We start from the raw sequence: 24,001 nt of genomic DNA, 5'->3' as shown, positions 1-24,001 counted from the left end.
AATAGAGTGCTTTTCTTCAGGGGACACTCAGAGGAGCCCATTCCTGCTGGGCTGTTTGCCTGTGGCTAAACAGAAATGTTCCCCGCTGTTAGCCACAGGGAGGGGGGAGGGTTGAGGGGGTAGCCACGAGGTGGGGGGAGGCAAAATGCGACCTTGTAATGAAAGCACATGTGCTATGTATGTAATGTTAACAACAAGGTTTACCCTGAAAGAGTGTAGCCACTGTTTTATAAAATGTGTCTTTTTAAATACCGCTGTCCCTTTTTTTTTCTCCACCAGCTGCATGTGTTTCAATGATCACAGGATCTTCTCCTTCCCAGAGGCTAGTGAAGATTAGAAAGAAAAAAAAAACGCACTCGTGATGAAATGTTCTCCAAGCTCATGCTGTCCTCCCACACTGACAGAGCACAGATGAATGCGTGGAGGCAAATAATGTCAGAGTGCAGGAAAGCACAAAATGACCGGGAGGAGAGATGGCGGGCTGAAGAGAGTAACTGGCAGGCTGAAGAGAGTAAGTAGCGGGCTGAAGAGAGGGCTGAAGCTCAAATGTGGCGGCAGCGTGATGAGTGGAGGCAGGATTCAATGCTGAGGCTGCTGGAGGACCAAACCAGTATGCTCCAGTGTATGGTTGAGCTGCAGCAAAGGCAGCTGGAGCACAGACTGCCACTACAGCCCCTGTGTAACCAACCACCCTCCTCTCCAAGTTCCATAGCCTCCACACCCAGACGCCCAAGAACGCAGTGGGGGGGCCACCGGCCAACCAGCTACTCCACCACAGAGGATTGCCCAAAAAAAAGAAGGCTGGCATTCAATAAATTTTAAAGTTGTAAACTTTTAAAGTGCTGTGTGGCATTTTCCTTCCCTCCTCCACCACCCCTGCTGGGCTACCTTGGTAGTCATCCCCCTATTTGTGTGATGAATGAAGAAAGAATGCATGAATGTGAAGCAACAATGACTTTATTGCCTCTGCAAGCGGTGATTGAAGGGAGGAGGGGAGGGTGGTTAGCTTACAGAGAAGTAGAGTGAACCAAGGGGCGGGGGGTTTCATCAAGGAGAAACAAACAGAACTTTCACACCGTAGCCTGGCCAGTCATGAAACTGGTTTTCAAAGCTTCTCTGATGCGTACCGCGCCCTCCTGTGCTCTTCTAACCACCCTGGTGTCTGGCTGCGCGTAACCAGCAGCCAGGTGATTTGCCTCAACCTCCCACCCCGCCATAAACGTCTCCCCCTTACTCTCACAGATATTGTGGAGCACACAGCAAGCAGTAATAACAGTGAGAATATTGGTTTCGCTGAGGTCTAAGTGAGTCAGTAAACTGCACCAGCGCACCTTTAAACATCCAAATGCACATTCTACCACCATTCTGCACTTGCTCAGCCTGTAGTTGAACAGCTCCTGACTACTGTCCAGGCTGCCTGTGTACGGCTTCATGAGCCATGGCATTAAGGGGTAGGCTGGGTCCCCAAGGATACATATAGGCATTTCAACATCCCCAACAGTTATTTTCTGGTCTGGGAATAAAGTCCCTTCCTGCAGCTTTTGAAACAGACCAGAGTTCCTGAAGATGCGAGCGTCATGTACCTTTCCCGGCCATCCCACGTTGATGCTGGTGAAACGTCCCTTGTGATCCACCAGAGCTTGCAGCACTATTGAAAAGTACCCCTTGCGGTTTATGTATTCGGCGGCTTGGTGCTCCGGTGCCAAGATAGGGATATGGGTTCCGTCTATGGCTCCACCACAGTTAGGGAATCCCATTGCAGCAAAGCCATCCACTATGACCTGCACATTTCCCAGGGTCACTACCCTTGATAGCAGCAGATCTTTGATTGCGTGGGCTACTTGCATCACAGCAGCCCCAACAGTAGATTTGCCCACTCCAAATTGATTCCCAACTGACCGGTAGCTGTCTGGTATTGCAAGCTTCCACAGGGCTATCGCCACTCGCTTCTCGACTGTGAGGGCTGCTCTCATCTTGGTATTCATGCGCTTCAGGGCAGGGGAAAGCAAATCACAAAATTCCATGAAAGTGCCCTTACGCATGCAAAAGTTTCACAGCCACTGGGAATCGTCCCAGACCTGCAACACTATGCGGTCCCACCAGTCTGTGCTTGTTTCCCGAGCCAGAATCGGCATTCTACAGCATGAACCTGCCCCATTAGCATCATGATGCATGCATTGGCAGGGCCTATGCTTTCAGAGAAATCTGTGTCCATGTACTGATCACTCACGTGACCGTGCTGACGTTGCCTCCTCGCCCGGTATCGCTTTGCCAGGTTCTGGTGCTGCATATACTGCTGGATAATGTGTGTGGTGTTTAATGTGCTCCTAATTGCCAAAGTGAGCTGAGCGGCCTCCATGCTTGCCTTGGTATGGCATCCGCACAGAAAAAAGGCGCAGAACGATTGTCTGACGGAGGGAGGGGCGACTGACGACACGGCTTACAGGGTTGGCTTCAGGGAGCTAAAATCAACAAAGGGGGTGGCTTTACATCAAGGAGTATTTCAGGCAGGACTTCACGGAGGGTTCCAATAAGAAATGGTGCACCTAAGTTATTGTTCTGATTGGAACAAGGAGGTTGGCCTGGCCTCTGATTGATACATGGCTAGATTTACCTCGCTGCACCTTCTCTGTGAGTGACTGCAGTGTGACCTAGAGGAATGAGTCCCCTAGACGGGGGAGGAGGCAAATGAGTACAAAACAAATCTGGTCTATTTCTTGTTTTGATCCACTCCATCTATCTTTTACATCTTTGGCTGGCAGCAGACGGTGCAGTAGGACTGCTAGCCATCCTCATCTCTTGCCTGCCCGGCAGAAGATGATGCAATAGGACTGCTAGCAATCCATATCGCCTGCCCGCTCACCATAAGACAGTTCAATAGGACTGACTGCAGGACTAAAGAGAATGACCTGGTCAAGTCACTCCAAATTTAGTCCCTGCGCCCATGTCTGCCCAGGCGCTCCCAGCCGACGTGGCCAGGAACACCTCGGACATGACAAGGACGGCTACCAGTCGTACTGTACCATCTGCTTCCACAAGGCAATGGGTTGCTGCTACTGTGTAGCAATGCCGTACCATGTCTGCCAGCACCCATGAGACATACGGTGACGGTTACCTGAGCGGGCTCCATGCTTGCCGTGGTATTGCGTCTGCACAGGTAACTCAGGAAAAAAGGCGCGAAACGATTGTCTGCCCTTGCTTTCACGGAGGGAGGGAGGGAACGGGGGCCTGACGATATGTATCCAGAACCACCCGCGACAATGTTTTAGCCCCATCAGGCATTGGGATCTCAACCCAGAATTCCAATGGGCAGCGGAGACTGCGGGAACTGTGGGATAGCTACCCACAGTGCAACGCTCTGGAAGTCGACTCTAGCCTCGGTACTGTGGAAGCGCTCCGCCGAGTTAATGCACTTAGAGCATTTTCTGTGGGGACACACACACTCGAATATATAAAACCGATTTCTAAAAAACTGACTTCTATAAATTCGACCTTATTCCGCAGTGTAGACATACCCTTTGACTCCCTCAGGGAACTGATGGGCAGGATCCCCGGGAGAATAATATGAGGGGGAAAGGAGTCCAGGAGAGCTGGCTGTATTTTAAAGAATCCTTATTGAGGTTACAGGGACAAACCCTCCCGATGTGTAGAAAGAATTGGAAATATGTTAGGCCACTAGCTTGGCTTAACAGTGAAATCCTTGCTGATCTTAAACACAAAAAAGAAGCTTACAAGAAGTGGAAGATTGGACAAATGACCAGGGAGGAGTATAAAAATATTGCTCAGGCATGCAGGAGTAAAATCAGGAAGGCCAAATCACACTTGGAATTGCAGCAAGCAAGAGATGTTAAGAGTAACAAGAAGGGTTTCTTCAGGTATGTCAGCAACAAGAAGAAAGTCAAGGAAAGTGTGGGCCCCTTACTGAAAGAGGGAGGCAACCTAGTGACAGAGGATGTGGAAAAAGCTAATGTACTCAATGCTTTTTTTGCCTCTGTCTTCATGAACAAGGTCAGCTCCCAGACTACTGCACTGGGCAGCACAGCATGGGGAGGAGGTGACCAGCCCTCTGTGGAGAAAGAAGTGGTTCGGGACTATTTAGAAAAGCTGGACGAGCACAAGTCCATGGGGCCGGATGCGCTGCATACAAGAGTGCTAAAAGGGTTGGCTGATGTGATTGCAGAGCCATTGGCCATTATCTTTGAAAACTCATGGCGATCGGGGGAGGTCCCGGACGACTGGAAAAAGGCTAATGTAGTGCCCATTTTTAACAAAGGGAAGAAGGAGGATCCAGGGAACTATAGGCCAGGCAGCCTCACCTCAGTCCCTGGAAAAATCATGGAGCAGGTCCTCAAGGAATCAATTCTGAAGCACTTAGAGGAGAGGAAAGTGATCAGGAACAGTCAGCATGGATTCACCAAGGGCAAGTCATGCCTGACTAATCTAATTGCCTTCTACAATGAGATAACTGGCTCTGTGGATGAGGGGAAAGCAGTGGATGTGTTATTCCTTGACTTTAGCAAAGCTTTTGACATGGTCTCCCATAGTATTCTTGCCAGCAAGTTAAAGAAGTATGGGCTGGATGAATGGACTAAAAGGTGGATAGAAAGCTGGCTAGATTGTCGGACTCAACGGGTAGTGATCAATGGCTTGATGTTTAGTTGGCAGCCGGTATCAAGTGGAGTGCCCCAAGGGTTGGTCCTGGGGCCGGTTTTGTTCATATCTTCATTAATGATCTGGAGGATGGCGTGGATTGCACCCTCAGCAAGTTTGCAGATGACACTAAACTGGGAGGAGAGGTAGATATGCTGAAGGGTAGGGATAAGATACAGAGGGCCCTAGACAAATTAGAGGATTGGGCCAAAAGAAATCTGATGAGGTTCAACAAGGACAAGTGCAGAGTCCTGCACTTAGGACGGAAGAATCCCATGCACCACTACAGACTAGGGACCGAATGGCTAGGCACAGTTCTGCAGAAAAGGACCTAGGGGTTACAGTGGACGAGAAGCTGGATATGAGTAAACAGTGTGCCCTTGTTGCCAAGAAGGCCAATGGCATTTTGGGCTGTATAAGTAGGGGCACTGCTAGCAGATCGAGCGACGTGATCGTTCCCCTCTATTCGACATTGGTGAGGCCCCATCTGGAGTACTGTGTCCAGTTTTGGGCCCCACACTAGAAGAAGGATGTGAAAAAATTGGAAAACATCCAGCGGAGGGCAACCAAAATGATTAGGGGACTGGAACACATATGACATATGAGGAGAGGCTGAGGGAACTGGGATTGTTTAGTCTGCAGAAGAGAAGAATGAGGGGGGATTTGATAGCTGCTTTCAACTACCTGAAAGGGGGTTCCAAAGAGGATGGATCTAGACTGTTCTCAGTGGTAGCAGGTGACAGAACGAGGAGTAATGGTCTCAAGTTGCAGTGGGGAGGGTTTAGGTTGGATATTAGGAAAAAAAATTTCACTAGGAGGGTGGTGAAGCACTGGAATGGGTTACCTATGGAGGTGGTGGAATCACCTTCCTTAGAAGTTTTGGCTTGACATAGCCCTGGCTGGGATGATTTAGTTGGGGATTGGTCCTGCTTGAGCAGGGGGTTGAACTAGATGACCTCCTGAATATAATGTTACTGGAATATGCTTCATGCAAAAGTCTCTTGTAAGGTATCATTACAAATCTTATAATCTACTGGGTGTGGTCATCCTATTTGTATAAATGTATCACTTTTGTATCTGAAACTAGAAATATGAAATATAACTCTGAGTTCCTATTGTAGTTATGCAAAGTGTGGGCCATTAATGGTGGTTTGGAATCTTAATGGCTCCCATTAACAGGACAATTGACTGTAGATGGCTCTGTTTTACTTGTAAGTCTTCCTGTATACCTGTGGGCTGGCAAGTGGGTAATGAATTCTTACAGTGACATGTGATCATGTCACCTGAACTGGAATTCATTTTTAAGCTGGTGCTTTTCCATTGAGAAGGAGGAGTGGGAACCCAGAGAGACAAAGGATTCCCGCCTTATGCAAAAGATATATAAGTGGGTGGAACAGAACAAATGGAGCGGCCATCATGAGAAATCCCCTAGCTATCACCTAAGCTGGAACAAGGGCTGTACCAGAGGAAAGGATTGTGCCCAGACTAGGAAGGCGTCCAGTCTGTGAAAGAAACTTATTGAAACTTATTGAAACATCTCAGAGGGTGAGATTTTATCTGTATTCAATTTTATTACTGTACTAGGCTTAGACTTGCATGTTCTATTTTATTTTGCTTGGTAATTCACTTTGTTCTGTCTGTTACTACTTGGAACCACTTAAATCCTACTTTTTGTATTTAATAAAATCACTTTTTACTTGTTACTTAACTCAGAGTGTGTATTAATACTTTGGGGGGGCAAACAGCTGTGCATCGCTCTCTATCAGTGTTATAGAGGGCGAACAATTTATGAGTTTATTCTGTATAAGCTTTATACAGGGTAAAACAGATTTATTTGGAGTTTGGACCCCATTGGGAGTTGGGCATCTGAGTGTTCAAGACAGGAACACTTCTCAAGCTGCTTTCAGTTTAAGCCTACAGCTATTAGGGGATGTGGTTCAGACCTGGATCTGGGCTTGCAGCAGGCTAGCGGGTCTGGCTCAAACCAGGCAGGGCACTGAAGTCCCAAGCTGGGAAGGCAGGGAAAGCAGGAGCAGAAGTAGTCTTGGCACGTCAGTTGGCAGCCCCAAGGGGGTTTCTGTAATCCAACCCGTCACAGTAGTAACAGGCAAATAAAGACAAAGTCCCTGTGCTGAAGAGTTTACGTGCGAGACCTTAGTTTTTATTGCCTCTCGGAGAGCTGGATTAACTACCTCAATGGGAAAACCCATTCTGTGGATACAGGAAGCGTCTACACTACAGCTGCTGCAGAGACACAGGTGCTGCTCCGTAGCACTGCCACTGTAACAGCTGTAGTGTAGACATGGCCTAACATGCCCTTGAGAAGGCTTCTCCTGCACAGTGTAAGAAATCTCAATGCAGTTTTGTTTTGCTCTAGTCTATTGCTGTTCCCAAGAGTAACAGGAAATGATAGTATTTGAAAAGCTCCTCTACTAGAAACTGTTTTGTAGGGGACTACCGTGCTCCAGGAGGGGTTGGGCTGCATGCCCTCACAGGCTGTTTTCATCTCTATTTGATTGCAGTCCTTTCTCGCATTCACAAGCAGTCAATGGGAATTATGTTTGATTTGGCCCTGTAATTTTATGCACACATAGATACATAATACACAGGTTCCTAAAATACCCTTTGACCCACACAGATTTCCACCCCATCACAGGGAAAACCACCCTTCCTCTCTTTATATTTAGCCAGCACTCCTGCTGTTTCAGAAGCTAAGGGACCTACAGTGCCTAGGACTAGTGTGAAACATTGCAATGCATTAGAACCAGGCCCCAGGAGAGCAACTGGCATTTCAAAATCAACCTCTACCAGAAACAGAGGAGTGTCCTGCCTTAAAGCTTGATACATTCTCCTCTTACAATTAGGTGACTAAAAATATAACCTCGGGAGATGAATCCCATGTTAGACCCTCGGCACTTTGCACATCAGCAATCCTGTGCACTTGTCTGCTTGTTTCACCTAGCCAGCCTGAATAGCAAAGAGGCTACATGAGACTGGCAGTACTAGAAGACATTTGCAACACTGACACCTGACTCAGACAGTGGTGGGACAGATGTTGGAGAGGGATTCCAGGGTTCGAATGCTAATTCACAGTTACATGCAGGCAACTCGACTGGTTTTTAAAAGTATTTCGTTCCCCTCTCTCTGCATCTTTGTGCGGCACATGAGGATCAACAGTCATTCCCGCACTTTTAAGGAGGATCAGTGAGCTCGGAGCGGAACCCCCACACAGGCTATAATGCACATCTTGTCCTTACCACATTACTGAGGAGTACGTGTGCAAGGCACATTAACCAGGGAATGTGTGTTTCACAGAAGAGCCCGGGCGCTCAGCAGCAGCCTCCGTAAGCTACCAATGCGGAGGTTGCTATGGCCACTCTTCTCCTTTCATATAACAGAGTGAGGAGAGAGACGACCTGCATAAATTGGCTGACGCTGCAACAACCCCCTTGTTTACATCTGCAGAGCTTCTTCATCAATACCCACGTTCAGCGGCACACGTTCCACCAGCCGCAGACAGGCGCTGCCCCATTTCACTCACTGCCGGGGACAGACAGTTACAAAAATAACCATACATTCACAAGGGATCCCCCAGGCTACAGGCCCAGTGAAGGGGAAGGATTCCAGGTGGCTGCCACGGATGTGTGGGGGCAGATCAGGCAGATGGGGGGCTGGCTGCAGGACAGGGGTGGAGCATGGTTAAGGATGGGGATGGAGCCAGAAGAGCCATCACTCCATGGTCTCTGCCCTTTCCCCACAGTAGGGCTACATTGGGGGCACACAGGGCTACTCCAGCCATGTCAGTAGAATGGCTGCACAGTCGCTTGACAGATTTGGGAGTGGCTATCTCCCTCCCTTCCCCCTTTGTACGTGAAAGCTACTGGATCTGGAGACCAAATCCGCTATCCAGAGTACAAAGCTCCAGCTGAGGTGGTGATTCTTCAGATCTGGCCACCAATCCACTGGTAACTAATCTGAGGCCACAGAACTCAGTTTCAGTGGGCTACCAAGCAGCCATCAGATAGGAACAACTTCCAGCCAGTACAAACTTAGGGTAAAATCTTTGAAAGCACCTAGGTGACTTTGGTGACTAAGTCCTATTGACATTCAGTGAGACATAGGTGAGACATTCAGTGAGACATTGCACCTAAAGATGCAATAGGTACCTTTTCAAAAGCACTTAGGCACCTAATTCCCATTGATTTCAATAGGCACTGGGCACCTCAGCACTTCTGGAAAATCCCACTAGGTACCTACCACATCTTTAGGTGCTGTAATAACTTTGAAATACCACCCTAAGTGGTCAAGCCCTTTTTTAAAATGGATCCTAAATCACATCAGTACTTTTGAAAATTGTGCCTCTAGTCTGGATTTGAAGTGGTGACCTAAAGCCAGGTTCTGATCCATGAATAACCCAAATTTGGCTTCTGTCCAAATTATTGAATTGTACAAGAAAGGGCCCAGTTCTGCCAGGTGCAGAGTGTTCCAAACTCCCGGCATGTTCATGGGGCCCAGCTCAGAAGCTAATCATTGGGAGCTGAAGGCACTCAGCATCTTGCCAGAGCAAGCCCTTCAAGAACAGCCTGTAGGATACCAAGCTTTATGTATATTGAGCACCTCCAGGCTGACAATGCAGAGGGTGAACCCTGTATTCTCTGAGGCAAATTGCAACAGCCAGCTTCTGCTCAGCTCCCATTAGATTGTCATGCACAGCCAGTTTATGGGCTTTGTTAAACCTGGGCTAGATCCAGGGCAGATTAATGTGTGGAGTGAGATTTTGACAGGTGGCTCCTATGAGTGACAGTACCGAGGACACTTCCAAAGAGATGCAGCAGGCTTTTGGACATTGATTTTTTTTTTTTAACCCCAAGAGCATAAAATAAGTTCCCATTTTTAAGATTCTAGCTGAATAAGGAGAGCACACTTTCTCTCCCTCCATCACAGCTAAATGTCATTGAAGAGCTGGCTGGAATATTGACTTACATTGATTTTCTACTAAATTCAGAATTGGCTATCAAAACAAAAAATGATAACTTCCATATCCCATTTAGCCCTTCAGCACTACCTTCTCCACACTCACACACACACACACAGAGCAGGAAGGTTTTGTCATGCTGCGCATTCCCATGTGGACGGGAAGTACACCACCAACAGCCATAAACTGAGAGCACCCCTGGAACACTGCAGTCAGTTCTGAGTGCCTCAATGTCAAAAAGATGTAGAGAAACTGACGGGAATTCAGAGATGAACAGCAAAAATGATCAGAGGGTCAAAGGGACTGATTTCTGAGGAAAGATAAAAAGAGTTAAATATCGAGAATTAGCTTGTTTACTATGCTAAGACTATGGGCATGGCATGACAACTATCTACAAAATATCTGAAAAGGGGTAAGACCTAGGAGACAGGGAGATTATTTGAGGTAGGTACAAGTAGAATTAATAAGATGGAAATAAGAAGAGGAAAATGGAGAATGAAGATGTGGAAAACTTGCAGGAGAAGAGATCTATAAGATCCAGATCCTCAGAGGTATTTAGGTGCCTAACTCCCATTGAAATCACTCAAGTCAATAGGAGCTGAAGACCCTTATCTGAATTTCGCCCTTTGATTGTACAGTCTGTGACGGCCACTTCTTTGGCCAAAGGCTGTATAGCGTCTCCATGGAGACTCAAAAGCTTAACGTAGTCCTGCTGATTTATGTGATTAATTTCACTGAAATATTGAGGCTACAGTCTAAAAAGGCACATTTCTGCTTTTCTCTCTAATGCTGAAAATCAATTTTTCTGATGACCCTGTCACCACATTTCAGGCCATTCCCAGGAGCGAAGGGGCAGATCAATTCCTTGATTTTAAAAAATCCTGAACCTTGGCATTATTTTTATCACCTAGTGACAAAGAACAGAGAACAGAAACCCACCTACCATACAAGCAGCGAGCTGAGCTGAATCAGAAACCTAGAAAACTTGGTCTGATCAATATAGTGTAAATCTTTATGTCTGTTACACTTTGACCAAATGAACTGTCTGATTTATATACGGTGGCTGATTGGGGGCCTGATGTCAGTCTCATTGTTTAGAGACCCCCTGTTTTACAGCAGTAGCAGTTGGGTCAGTATACAAAGGGCCCTGAGGTGGACCTTTAGCTGTTGTAAATCGTTGAAGTCAAAGGAGCTGTGACAATTCATACCAGCTGAGGATCCGACCCCATATATTTTGTAGTGGTTTTTGACTGTAAATTCTTCCAGGCAAGGTTGGAGTCTTGTTCCACATCTTGTAAAGTACCATGTACATTCATGGTGCCATGTTAAAAAAAAAAGTAATAACTTGGCACTGTGATTTGGCATGACTTATTTTAAGTCTGTTGATGGGATTAGATCTGGAGAGTGTCTGGACCCACTCTATAGACATCAGGTCTTATAGACAAGAGGCAAAATTCAGAGCCAGTTGTTCCAATCGGGGTCCATTTCACAGAAAGGGGCCTAAGCAGAGGACTTTGGATTTAGCTGAGGATCCCAACTTCCCTGAAGACTTTCATTTTGGGTTCCTGTCTCACAAAAATCCTATAAAACAAATTCTGAACCTAAATGACTTCAGCACATTCCCATTCATTAGAAGCCTGTATAATATGCTGCAAAATAATTGTCTAAAGCTGGAGGCAGCTTAGAGCCGTAATTAGATATAAAATCCCTCAGAGCATGGCAAGAATGAAATCTTCAGCTGAGATTCTCATAGCAGAGCTCCCATCAGCCAATGCCAGACACATCCTCTGGGGTGCAGACTAAGGGAGGGGGGAGGAGGTTTGGGAGTCAGGCTGGGACTAAGGATCTGACGTCACAGCAGCAAAGCTAGCAGCTAGTTAAGGGCCTGATTCTGGGAGGGCACAGCATCCTAAACTCCCATTAGCTTCCATGGGCAGTTGAGTGTGCTCAGCATGTTGCAGGATCAAGCTCCCTAGTATGTATATTGATAAAGATGAAACAGACATGAAGGAAAAGCGGCTGTGCCAATGAGGTGGGTAATATTTACCACTCTAAATCCTCACCACCTAACGCCTATGCGTGGCAAGGGGCAAACCTGCCTCTTAGACGTGAACTAGTTCCTGAGGACCGCAGCAGGCTATTTATTTTTAAGCACAACTGCAGCATCATTTTCAAATGGCAAGTTCTGCTTAAAAACCAGAGCACAATGAGGTGCTTAGATCAGTACCCAGGCAAGGTAACAGTTTCCTTCAGTCTGCTTTAATAACTTGACCCTTTCTTAGTTGCTGTAGAATCCCGATACGTCGATGTTCCCCCCTAAGTCCTTCAGGTAAGACAGAGTTCCTATTCTATTACAGATGAAGTTGTTATTTGTATGAAGCTTTTATATCTGTCTATTTTTTGTTCAGGAGATATGGTCTGTCTTAGGTTTTTTTAAGTTTTAGCTGTTTAGCTTGTTTTTGAAAGGCTAATGCCATAATGGATAATAATAAATACTTTGCAGTTATGCACTTTCAACAGTGGATTGCAAAGTACTTCATAAATATTATACATTAATCTGTAAATAAAATAAAATCTACCGAACTGATATTTGGCACCTATGTTTTTCTAGTAAATTTCACATCATTTAACCGTAATATTTGTACATATTCCAAATATACATTTTTTCCCGCTAATATTCACATCATTTAAAAATTTCGTATTTTATAGGTTAGACAGATAGATGATAGTTCCTCCAAGCATTTGTAGAAGAGTTAAATGTGGCACTCTGTGCTATTAAAGCACCAAAGCCTCCAGTAGTTTAGGCAGCTTGTACAAATTATAGTCCAAAAATGTATAGGGCTTATTTGGATACAGTGACACACACACACAGAGAAAGTGGCCTAGGCCAGTTTTCAAACTACTTGTGGCAGCTAAAAAACAAAAAAGACAAGGACAATTCTGTCACAAATAGATCACATCTGGGTGAAAACCCCTATGGCCTGGATGTTAAGGTGATGGGTACATTAGAATTGCCAAAAACAGATCCAATTATAATAGGTATAAGGACAGCTAGAAAAATCAGGTCACCATGGCAACCTCAGCTGCCATTTCCATGAGCAAATGTTCTTTGCACAGAAATCAAGACACACTGACTTTGGTCTGACACGATCGCGGTTAACAGGAACGTCTGGCTGCCTGCCAGGGCGGTGCACACATCACACAATTTGCTTTAAACTCCCATTTCCCCCTTCGATGATAAATTTTTGAAACCTTCTAAAAATGGTCACTATTCAAAGAAAGCTTAGTGTAGTGAGGAAAAAAGATTTGGGAGGATAGCTAAGCGTGATGGTTTTGAATGAATGGAAAGTGCCAACTGAAAGCTCATACCTCTCCTTGAGTATGGAGCACCTCTGACATCCTGATTAGCCTCTCATTGACAAGAAATGAGAAACGGAAAGACCCATTCAGCTGCCTAGTTCATCCCCCTGAAAATGCTAGATTGCTCCCTGCAGCGTATCCGATCTCTCTCTGTCCTGTCAGTTTTTAAATGGCGCTCAGCGATGATAGGATAACCTGGAACTACCACAGATTGGGCAGAGAGCCAGACAGGAAAGGCACACTGGTGTCTGTGGCCCTGATGATGTAGTTCTTATACCACACTCCTCACTATGGCCCTGAGCCAGCCAAGCACTACAGCACCTGCTTAGCTCTAGTGACTAGACGGACAACGAGCTCTGACTCAAGTGATAGGGCTTCCACTGCTTCCCTCGGGGAGGCCATTCCATCGATTTTTTTGGCACTGTACAGCAGCTCTCCGATCTGTTTGAGGACTCGATGCTGTTTTCGCTTGGCAGCTTTTGTTACGAACCAGAATGCTACGGCGTATGGGGCCTCATGCACAAAAATTGTTATTGTTAATATTATTTCGCCAATAGGATTTTTTCCCTTGTGGTCATCTTAACTTCTCCTTTGTTTCACCTGGTCCCGTGACACTCAGTTACAACCCCCTGCTGTTTTTATGCCCTTCAAATACCCTCCCAAAAGGCAGCGAGTGCTCTCAGCTGCCACTGCAGTGAGTGGAAGATGAAGGAGCTCAGCAGTGGACCTTATTCATTCACTTGCTCAAGCTGCTGTATAAAAGCTCGTTCTGTGCTGGTTCCTCCCTTCACCCCAGAGCCATTGTTGATGCTTTTTTCTGCACTCTCTCCAGGTTAGTGCTCTCTCTCTGGGATGTGGATACCCAGAACTGAACACACCTTCAAGATGCAACCTCACCTCGGAGGAGCCCTCAGCCCCAGAGCCTTGGCCTGATCCCTCCTACATACGCCGACGCCACCACAATGTTGCACTGGAGGGTAATTTGATTTCTTTCCAAATGCCTCCCCTCCCACCAGCTCTGGTGCAGCCCCCCATGAACTACAGTAATAGGTCTGGTTATCCTGGGGTGACTCTCTTTTCTGTGGTACACGTCACAACCAGCATTTTGCTCCCCATGGAAACAACAAGAGTGCTATTTGCTCAGCCTGGACAATGAATGGCTTTCTCGGAGAACAGCTCCGACACAATTCCACAAAACAACCAATATGGGGCTGTTCTGTAACACTCCACCCACCCTGGCCCTCACAGCAAAACTCCAACCATAGGTGGTAGGTATAATAGGCCAGGGGAGGCTCAGCTGAGGATGTGGTATCTCCTATTCAGCTTCATGGGTTCATCAGTAATCTCCCTGGACTCCAGAGACATTACTGATGAACACAGGAAGCTGAGTAGCAGGTACCACCTCCTCAGTCACCCCAGAACCTGCATAGCACATATATAAAGCTCCGCGTTCTTCGGGAAGAGCTTTTGCTTTTCCCACTGGGTGGCTCTGGGTCTTGGGAGGTACAACTGGGGCTGGGTGCAGCTGGGGCCAACCCGGGGCTCCTCCAGTCATGGGGGTGTGGGGGGGATGGCAGAGAGGGGCTCGGGGCTCTGGCCTGCCCAGGGCTCCTGCAGCTGTGGCAGGGAGCTGGGATGTGGGGGCTCAGGGCTCCAACCATGGCGGGGGGAAGCAGGGCTTGGGCCTCTGGCCACAGGAGTTTGGGCCTTGGGAGGAAGGGGCAGGGCCAGGGGGCTAGCCTCCCCAAAGGAGGGGGTCCACGCGCCCCTCCAACTGCCTATGCAAACACACCTAAGCCACCCAGGTCATCAAACGAGACACCAGAAGTGGCTAGAGAACCCCGGTGTCCTGCACTGTAGCAGTCCTTGTGTCCCATATTTTTGACAGCGTTCGTCACCACCACATCCGGTGCTGCAGTATGTGTCCTTACCATGTCTGCCAGAGAGTGAGTTGACTGGACAAAGACCGAGATCACCTGCAAGAAATGCAAAAAAGCTGAGTGCACTTTCTATAAGCAGGTAGAGATTGGCCCAAATGAATGCTATTTTGAAAATCAAATACCTGATTACTCTTGAAAAGGACCACATCGTTAGCACATGGGATTCTGTCTTTATCCCAGTTGGAAGCATTTTCAAAATTGGTGTTCGGAATCCATTGTTTGTACACAGCAATCGAAGCAGCTAGGCAAGGCAAAAAAAGAAATGGAATTCAATACTATTCAGTTTCTACACAGTAATTTCCAGACACACTGTTGGCCAGATGGTGTATATTACTGTATCTCTACTGAGGTCAATGGAGCTACAGGAACTGACACCAGCTGAGGATCCGGCCCTCTATAGCCCCCAAACTCCTCCCAGAATGAGTTAATACAGCCACACAAAGATAAACAACACTCAGCAAAGAAATGAGCTGCCAATGTCTCGGACTGGAACTAGAGGGCCCAGTCATGTCAGCTGTTCCTCAGATCTTACTCAGGCAAAATGCTCATCAACTTGCTGACTTTGCCATTGGTTTGCAACCTACACACTGCTGGTGTAAGAGCCTTCTCCTGTGCAGCGCCTCTGGACTGCCAACCCAAAGCATTCAAAACACCACGATTCAGGTCCCTCCCCTCCCATGAGTTTGGCTTTAAAATCATCAGATTTGAGTACTACTACCTGCTGGGTCCTTTTGATCTGCCTTCTGGTCTCTGAGCCTTTACAGACCATGTCTGCAAGCTTTTATCCACAGCCAGGAGGACTAGAAACTTTTTTTTTTTAAATGAAAGCTGAGATTCTCAAGTAATAGCATGACTCCAGGAGCTGAAGAAAAACACCTCAGATTGTCAGGCTCATGATGAAATCATGAGAGTTGTGACACTGGCTTCTGCCATGTTGAGCACCTTCCTTTATGTTCTTCCACCTCACCAGTCAACCAAGTCTACGCCGCTCCTCTTATTTATCTCTGCAGTTGCGTTATTATTACTCACTGAAGGAGACAGGAATTTAATTGGGTCAGGGCTGAGCAACCACTAAGCCAGCCGGGATCGGGTGTAGAGTAAGTGCAAAAGAGCAAAAAAAAAAAAAAAAAGCTTTTAAACAAGAGGAGCAAGTAAGGCCTGGTCTAGACACGGATTTTATACCAGGATAACTATGTCAGTTAGAGAGGGGATTTTTTTTACCAATCCAGTTATACTGGTACAGCCCCTAACGTGGAGACAGTCATGGCTGTGTAAATGTGCCCGAGGCCTGGTCTACGCTAGAAAATGAGGCTGATTTAACTCTGTCACTCAGGGGTGTGAAAAATGCACACCCCTGAGCAGAGCTGTCAAGCGAACCAAAGTCCCCGACTAAACAGTGCGAGGTCAATGGAAGACTTCTTCCATCGGCCTAGCTACCAGCTCTTGGGGAGCTGGAGTGCCTGTGGCACCAGGAGAACCCTTGCTGTCAGCATAGGCAGTGGTACAGCAGTGCTGCAGAGGAGTTTTAAGTGTAGACAAGCCGTTACACCGGTAACGCTTATTCTTCGCCCCATGCAGGAATAGCTACACTACTACAGCCAAAGCACCTTTAGAGCTGTATTTTTGTCTTATTTATAAGACAAGAGACAACGAAAAGAGATGCAGACAGACAGGAGAGTGCAAAGAGTCAGCATGAGACACAGTACGGTAGCATAGCTAATGCAGTGTACAACTTTCCTTTGTAGACAAGGCCTAATTTAGCAACTGGATCTCATGGTGACTCATGCACTTGCGAACAATCAATAACATCTAGAGAGTGGCTGTCAAAATGCCATAGTAAAAGATGAGGAAGTTGGCCCAATTATTCAGTGTGGATAAACTACCTGACAAATATAGCTGTTGCCTTTCTTTTAGGAACTGACTCTTCTGCAGATGCCTTAGTGATTCCTATGCAGTGTTGGTGTAGCCATGTGGGTCCCAAGAGATTAGGGACAAGGTGGGTGGGGTAATAGTTTTTATTGGACCAACTGCCGTTGGTGAGAGAGACGAGGATTGGTGATTTTTAAACATTTGCCAAATAATCTGGCTGAACCAGCCTCAGTTTATGGTTTGTTTGCAAACAACTCATTTGGACTCTTCACTACTATTCATTACTCGAGGCATGTGGTCAGCTACGTCACATGATATTGTTCCTACTCTTTGACTTTTTATACACAAGAAAAAACAAACACACTTGTCTCTCCACAAGTCCCCTACCTTGCAAATGAATATGGGAATTGTAGGAATAATAGCCAGTCTCTAAACATTTGTGCAAACACAAACCCATTTGCACTAATGATTGTGCATAGCAAATTCAAAGGAGCATGACTCTGGTTGTACAAGGCAGCGGTTGGAAATTTTAACCTATGTTTGTATACACCAGATCTGCCATATTCAACCAGCTTACCTAGCCCTGATTAATCTACAAACAGACTGATTCATTCTGCGGGAATAGATTTAAAGAGACTTATCTGAGATTTAGAGCATCCTTCTGCCTCTATATGCCAGAGATGGAATTTTCTGCATAGGAGCAAAAAAGCATCATCGCCTGCGTGTATGTCTTAAATAAAGCAATGTCAAAATCCCTGTGATCAGCGAGCACAGGGGACATTTTCAATGCTGTGATTAACATGTAGTTGTGGATCACCGATGGCTGAGAGAGAAGCACTGTCTGTGCATGTACAAGGCCTCCAGGTGGTAAATGAAAATGCTGTACTACTAGATACCGGTGTGTGAATATTACTTATTATTTATTTCTATGGGGATTAGGGCCCCATTGTACTGGGCACTGTACAAACACAAAGACAGTCCCTGCCCCATAGTCTACAATTTAAACAACATGGAAGGGGTGATTAAACAGACAAGCAAGGTAGTGGGGGGCATAGGCACCGACTTTTGCTACAGCCAGTGGGTGCTTGATCCCCCTCTTTCCCCAGCCCCGCCCCCATTCCAACCCCTTCCCCAAAGTTCCTACCCCAACTCTGCCCCCTCCCTGCCCCTATTCTGACTCCTTCCCCAAATCCTGGCCCCGGCCCTACCTTCTCCCCTGAGCGCTCCACATTCCCGCTCCTCCTCCTCCCTTCCAGCATGCCACCGAACAGGTGTTTGGAGGCAGCAAGGCAGGAAGCGCTGGGAGGTAGGCGGAGGAGCGGGGACGTGGGAGCCTGGCTGCCGGTGGGTGCAGAGCACTCACTAATTTTTCCCTGTGGGTGCTCCAGCCCCAGAGCACCCACAGAGTTGGTGCTTATGATGGGGGGTGAGGCCAAGGTAACAGAAAAGGGAGGTGTGCTTGCCACAGTGGACAAAACAGTCACAGGCAGTCACCAGCCAAACCAGATGAAAATGAAGTTTGTCTTATCAAGTGTGTATATAAATGAGGTTCACACAGTAATTCAGATCGGGCCACTCTTTCTATATCTACTGTTGGAGTCTATGTGACCCACTGTACATGCATTTGTGACACAGAGCATTGAATTGGTTTAATCCTTTGTGGGGAGATTGTCTCACATTGTCTAATCCTGCAAGAATTTGGTGTATTCCTGACATTTTTACTAGCCCTCTTCTCAACCATCTCCCTACTCCACATATTTTTACACACCCTCTCTGCTGTAGATACAGGCACAGACATTTGCTCTGATCAGTATTATCCCTCCATCTGCCAGCAAAAGTCACTAGTGCAGCAATATGAGTGTCTCACTCTGTCCCTCTGTCTGTTGTGGATTGAGAGGATGAGTTTAAGGAATGATGGTTCAAAGTCAGGACCCCAGCCTGACCTCCTGCCCATCCGGATCTTTTAATGATAAAAATGGGACATGTTTTTGAAAGCGTACCTCACTCCAGAAATTAGCATGATCAAATGAGAGCCTCTGTCATAGAAAAGGTTACAAGACAGTTTCCATTCCTATCTCCTGTTTTTGCACAACATTTTTTAAATATTCTCTTTTGGCGCTAACATTCCCCAAGCTTGGTCTGTGTCTGAACATGTAACTGACTCAACATTCGGAGTAAAATGGTTTCAATCATGTGAGTTACTGGACAGTAAAAAGAAATTTGCACTTTTCCCATGGTTAAAAGTTCTAACCACTTTTTTAACCAGTAAAGGCAACTGTGCCATTACTTACTTCATGTTGTGGTGGGGTGTTAAAATGAATGCTATGAGTGATGGGGAAGAAACTCTAAGTGGGGATCTGCTGAAATTTTAGCAGCACCGAATGATCTCCTTTGTAACATAATTGTACGTTCTTTTTGTGTGGCCTGGCCAGGGGTGCTATTGAGACAATCACTGCATATGGCCATATGTAGACTAGAAAAAAAGGGGTATTTTTAAAATGTGCAAAAGCAGCAAAGTGTAGACTGGGCAGTTGTAGTTTTAACTGGTCGAGGTTTAAACCTTAGTGGGGAACCTCAGGAGGCAAACTCAGGGAAGAGGGCTTCCTAGACTGTGCCTCCAAGACCTACATATGTTAAAATAACACCAGTTGCCTAGTGAAGACAAGACCTTACAGTGTGCTTTTATGGTCTTACTGAAACACACAGCAAAACAGAACACCCAACCAACAAACAAAAACCCCACTGCTCCTTTAACAATAGCAGCTGAAAACCATAGAAAGCGCTTTCCAAAATTTCTAGTGTGCCCTGCACACTCTTATCCTTTTGTGACCCAGAAGCCCATTGGTACTAAAGGCCACTATTCTTTACAATCAACTGCTGTCTCAGACCTGAGAAACTCAATACACCTAATACTCCACTCTCATAGTATCTATACAGGAAGGCTAGTGTCAAGGTTCCTCCACCACTCTGAACTCTAGGGTACAGATGTGGGGACCTGCATGAAAAACCTCCTAAGCTTATTTTTACTAGCTTAGGTCAAAACTTCCCCAAGGTACAAAATATTCCACCCGTTGTCCTTGGACTGGCCGCTACCACCACCAAACTAATACTGGTTACTGGGGAAGAGCTGTTTGGACGCGTCTTTCCCCCCAAAATACTTCCCAAAACCTTGCACCCCACTTCTTGGACAAGGTTTGGTAAAAAGCCTCACCAATTTGCCTAGGTGACTACAGACCCAAACCCTCGGATCTGAGAACAATGAAAAAGCATTCAGTTTTCTTACAAGAAGACTTTTAATAAAAATAGAAGTAAATAGAAATAAAGAAATCCCCCCTGTAAAATCAGGATGGTAGATATCTTACAGGGTAATTAGATTCAAAAACATAGAGAACCCCTCTAGGCAAAACCTTAAGTTACAAAAAAGATACACAGACAGAAATAGTTATTCTATTCAGCACAATTCTTTTCTCAGCCATTTAAAGAAATCATAATCTAACACATACCTAGCTAGATTACTTACTAAAAGTTCTAAGACTCCATTCCTGGTCTATCCCCGACAAAGACCAGCATATAGACAGACACACAGACCCTTTGTTTCTCTCCCTCCTCCCAGCTTTTGAAAGTATCTTGTCTCCTCATTGGTCATTTTGGTCAGGTGCCAGCGAGGTTACCTTTAGCTTCTTAACCCTTTACAGGTGAGAGGAGCTTTCCCCTGGCCAGGAAGGATTTCAAAGGGGTTTACCCTTCCCTTTATATTTATGACAGCTAGCATGTGAGGTCTCTGCTGACAACTTGTAACTTCCCAGTTCTCACAATCATTGTGAGGTGTGTGTGCATGGGTAATGTTTAAGGAATTACATAAATATATTAAAAACTATACCTTATGGTCTTGGAGTACAAGTTAGCCACCAGGGAATCCTGTGTCTTGGTGATGGGCCATTCAAGTGGAAGAGAGTTGTCACCCCTCCGGTGATATAATGCAATGTTTAGTTGTCTACCCTTGCTCCAACCCACAACTGTCAATGGCAAACCATCAAAGACAACTGCCAATGATTGAAAAAACTTGGAGGTAAAAAGGATTGTTATAAAAGCCTGTAAACGGAGACAACAGACTGATTCAGCATATCGCAGGGTGGAGGAAGAAACTGTGTCCATTCACAGAGGAGACATCTTGTTGAGTAGGGGTGTTTCATAAACATTTGGATCCTGGTTCCTGGCTCTGCAACAGACTGAACTTTGTGGGGGAGAGACCTTCTTTATTAGGCAGGAAAGATAACTATTAATAAATGGAGGCCCTAATTCACACGTTATGATTTTGTTTTATATTGTAACCATTTGTTTCCATCTCTCTCTCTCTCATTTCTAGTGGAACCTCTATTCTTTCTTAAATAAACTTTCTTTTATTTTATTATAAGTGCTCACAAGTGCTGTGTGTTATACAGGTACAGTGATTTAAGGTAAAACTGGTAAACTGGGGTACACTGCTTTTTTGGGACCAGAGATCTGGGATTTCTGGGAGTAGCCAGTGTCAGGATCTCACAGGGAATGCTTTACAAGGACTCAGGCACTGGAGTGTACCTTTTGTTAACCTGCAAGACAAAGACAGGCTGGCATATCCCAGAAAAGTGAGCTTGAGAGGCTGACATGCTGGCGGTGTCAAGGAGCTAGCGCAGGCATGACTCCCTCATGCAGGAGGCAGGGGATAACAAGGTGACTCACAGTCCCAGGTACCCCAAGAACTGTCACACCTTCATTAAAATGAAAATGTTTCTGTCCTTCACATGGTGAGGGCTGCATCGTAAACAGATCTGCTGCTGCCCTGCTAACCCAGCCTTGCAGTGAGCAGATTGCAGCCACACCATAGTGGCAATAATATGGAGAATTCACCCCCCCGACCCCACCCCACTTTAATGCAGTGTGAATTCCAAAGCCAACCTGGGACATTCCAGAGCTAACATTATGAACGCCCTGGTTCAGCAAGGTGCATACACACATGCCTAACTTAAAGCACGCAAGTAGTGTAATTGAAGCAAACAGGCGTGAGTCTGATTTAAGCCTTAAATTAGGCAAAAATTTGTATCCATTTTAAGGCTCCTTTACATTGCCAGAGTAGTGTAACGAGACTCCGAACCAATAGAACAAATTCACAAGTATTAAATTGAGCATGTGCGTGAGAACCTTACTGAACTGAAACTTAAACACGGGCAATTTTTTGTTTTGTCTTTTTCTTTTAAGACAAAAAAACCTATGAAATTAAATACAAAAAAACTGTGAATGCAATTCTGCAACTGCCTAGTTAAAATCCCCAGGAGTCAGGAAAAGCAAAGGTTAAAATTCCAACAGAATGTCTAAGTTGATTCCATTGCAAATATGTAGAAAGTTCTATCCCTGTTTTGCTGGATAGAGGTAGCTTACCTTATAAAGTGTACAATACCCAGTACCATAAGACATAGAGCCATATCCTCAGCTGGGGTAAATCGGCATAGTTTCCTTGCTTTCAACAAAGTAAGGCTGAGTCACACAGCTGAGGATCTGGCCCCAAGTTGTGCAATGCAGCCAAGTTAACCGAACTGTTGCAGCCGCAGCTTATGCAATTCCTGATTTTAACTATGCACCACAGTATTGAGTTGCTGCACCTTTTGCCTCTCTATCAACATCACTTGACTGTTTAATCAGTCCTTTCACTGAGGAATCATGGTCTCTGAATGTTAAATCCATATGCATATTCAATAGAAGATGATGGCTCTTCAGGTCCTTAAATAAAAAGAACCAAAAAACCCAAGCAGCAGAGGTGCAGCGAACAGGAGATGCAAATCACAGTCCACCCACTCTTTCTCTGTCCGTTTGGAAATGAGTTTTTCCATTTGCATTAGAAATACGTCACCAAGTACAGAGTCCGTGGCTTTATTCCACACTACCTAAAGCCTGAAATGGAAAAAGCCATTTTGCCCTCATTCTCCATTCTCAGACAGTCCTGTCATTACTCACCAAGGAGCTGCATGAAAAGGAGGAGGAAAAACAGACCCTTCATTTCGCAGTCCGCTGCTAGCACATTCCTTCCCAGCCCTCTAATGAACTTTGGACTAGCCAGTGTCACGTGATGCTTCATACACTTGAGAATTTGTAGGGGAGCAGAAGCATTGGGAGAAGACTGGTGAACTATGACGCTTTGGGATTCAGCTCATTTACATGGAGACTTGTCCAGTCTCAGAGACCAGGTTATATTTAATGTCTCCTCAAAGCTCACCGATTTTTTCACAGCGTTGCTTTAACCTGCATGGTGCGGGATATAATCGTGAGAGCAGGGGATGGGAAGTCAGGGCTCCAGAGTTCCGGTCTCACCTCTGCACTGCCTCCTTGTAGGCTCTTTGACAAGTCGTCTCTCTATGCTCAGTTTCCCCACCTGTACTTGCCCACCTTGCTGTGGTTGAAGATTCTTAGGCTGACTGTCTGTAAAGAGCTTTGAAGAGGTAAAGCACAGTACCAGTGCTAAGTGTTGTTATTGTATGTCATTCTCCACTCCAAAATGCCTCTTATCTTATAATTCCTAATAGTAGTGTCAATGTGTTTTCAATTAGCGTCCTTGGAGGAAAGCAGCTCACAGACATGGCTTGTACTTGTACTTTGGACACCCACTGATTTTCTCATTATCTGAACAGTTATGGCTCCTTTTCTATTCCAGCACAGTCTTAGCCAGGCAGTCAGGGGTCAAAGGGAGTCGCAGGCAGTAATATGAGCAAATTCAGGAGGAGGAACGTATTTCCTCCCAACAATTTGTCTCTCTCTGAATGCCCTAGAAGCGCACACCACCCCAGAGAGGCAGAAGGAGAATTCTGGACACACTGTCTGCTTCATCTAGTCTCCACTTACACTCCCAGATTTACCAGTCACCAGCTACTTCCCACAGACCTCCACTCACTCTGGCTCTGCCTCTGGCTCGAGGAGACTCTGCTGCTGAGGGTCAGTGGGTTTGCATCAAGAGTGGGGGGTGGGGGGTATGGTTGGTGGGGAGTCTCAGGATGGCTACACCTAGGCGTTTGTGTTAAGGTGTGCGTAAAGAAGCATCCTGTGTCTGTCGGAGGGTCTTGGTTGCTGTGTGTCTCTGCGCTGAACTGTTGACATGCATATGTCTGGGACTGTAGTAGGGTGCGTACAGGACGGTCTGAGTGACCCCATCGTTGTTTCTGTCAGTGGGTCTGTGATGGGG

General features: G+C 46.0%; 1 protein-coding gene across 1 annotated transcript in view; it reads right to left on the bottom strand.

Moving 5' to 3' along the window:
• AMN (amnion associated transmembrane protein) overlaps window positions 1-22,869 on the bottom strand; it is a 56,689-nt gene extending 33,820 nt beyond the window's left edge. The window contains exons 1-3 of the mRNA XM_084631496.1: window positions 22,783-22,869; window positions 15,048-15,166; window positions 14,917-14,961 (exon numbers count right to left, since the gene is read on the bottom strand). Of these exons, the coding sequence (XP_084487622.1) occupies window positions 14,917-14,961; window positions 15,048-15,166; window positions 22,783-22,825 (207 nt within the window). The 5' untranslated portion in view covers window positions 22,826-22,869. The remainder of the gene's footprint in view (window positions 1-14,916; window positions 14,962-15,047; window positions 15,167-22,782) is intronic.
• Window positions 22,870-24,001: the final 1,132 nt, after the last annotated feature.

Source organism: Lepidochelys olivacea (genome assembly GCF_965140295.1).
Source record: "Lepidochelys olivacea isolate rLepOli2 genome assembly, chromosome: 6".
NCBI lineage: Eukaryota > Metazoa > Chordata > Testudines > Cheloniidae > Lepidochelys > Lepidochelys olivacea.
This window is presented reverse-complemented; position numbering and strand designations above follow the sequence as displayed.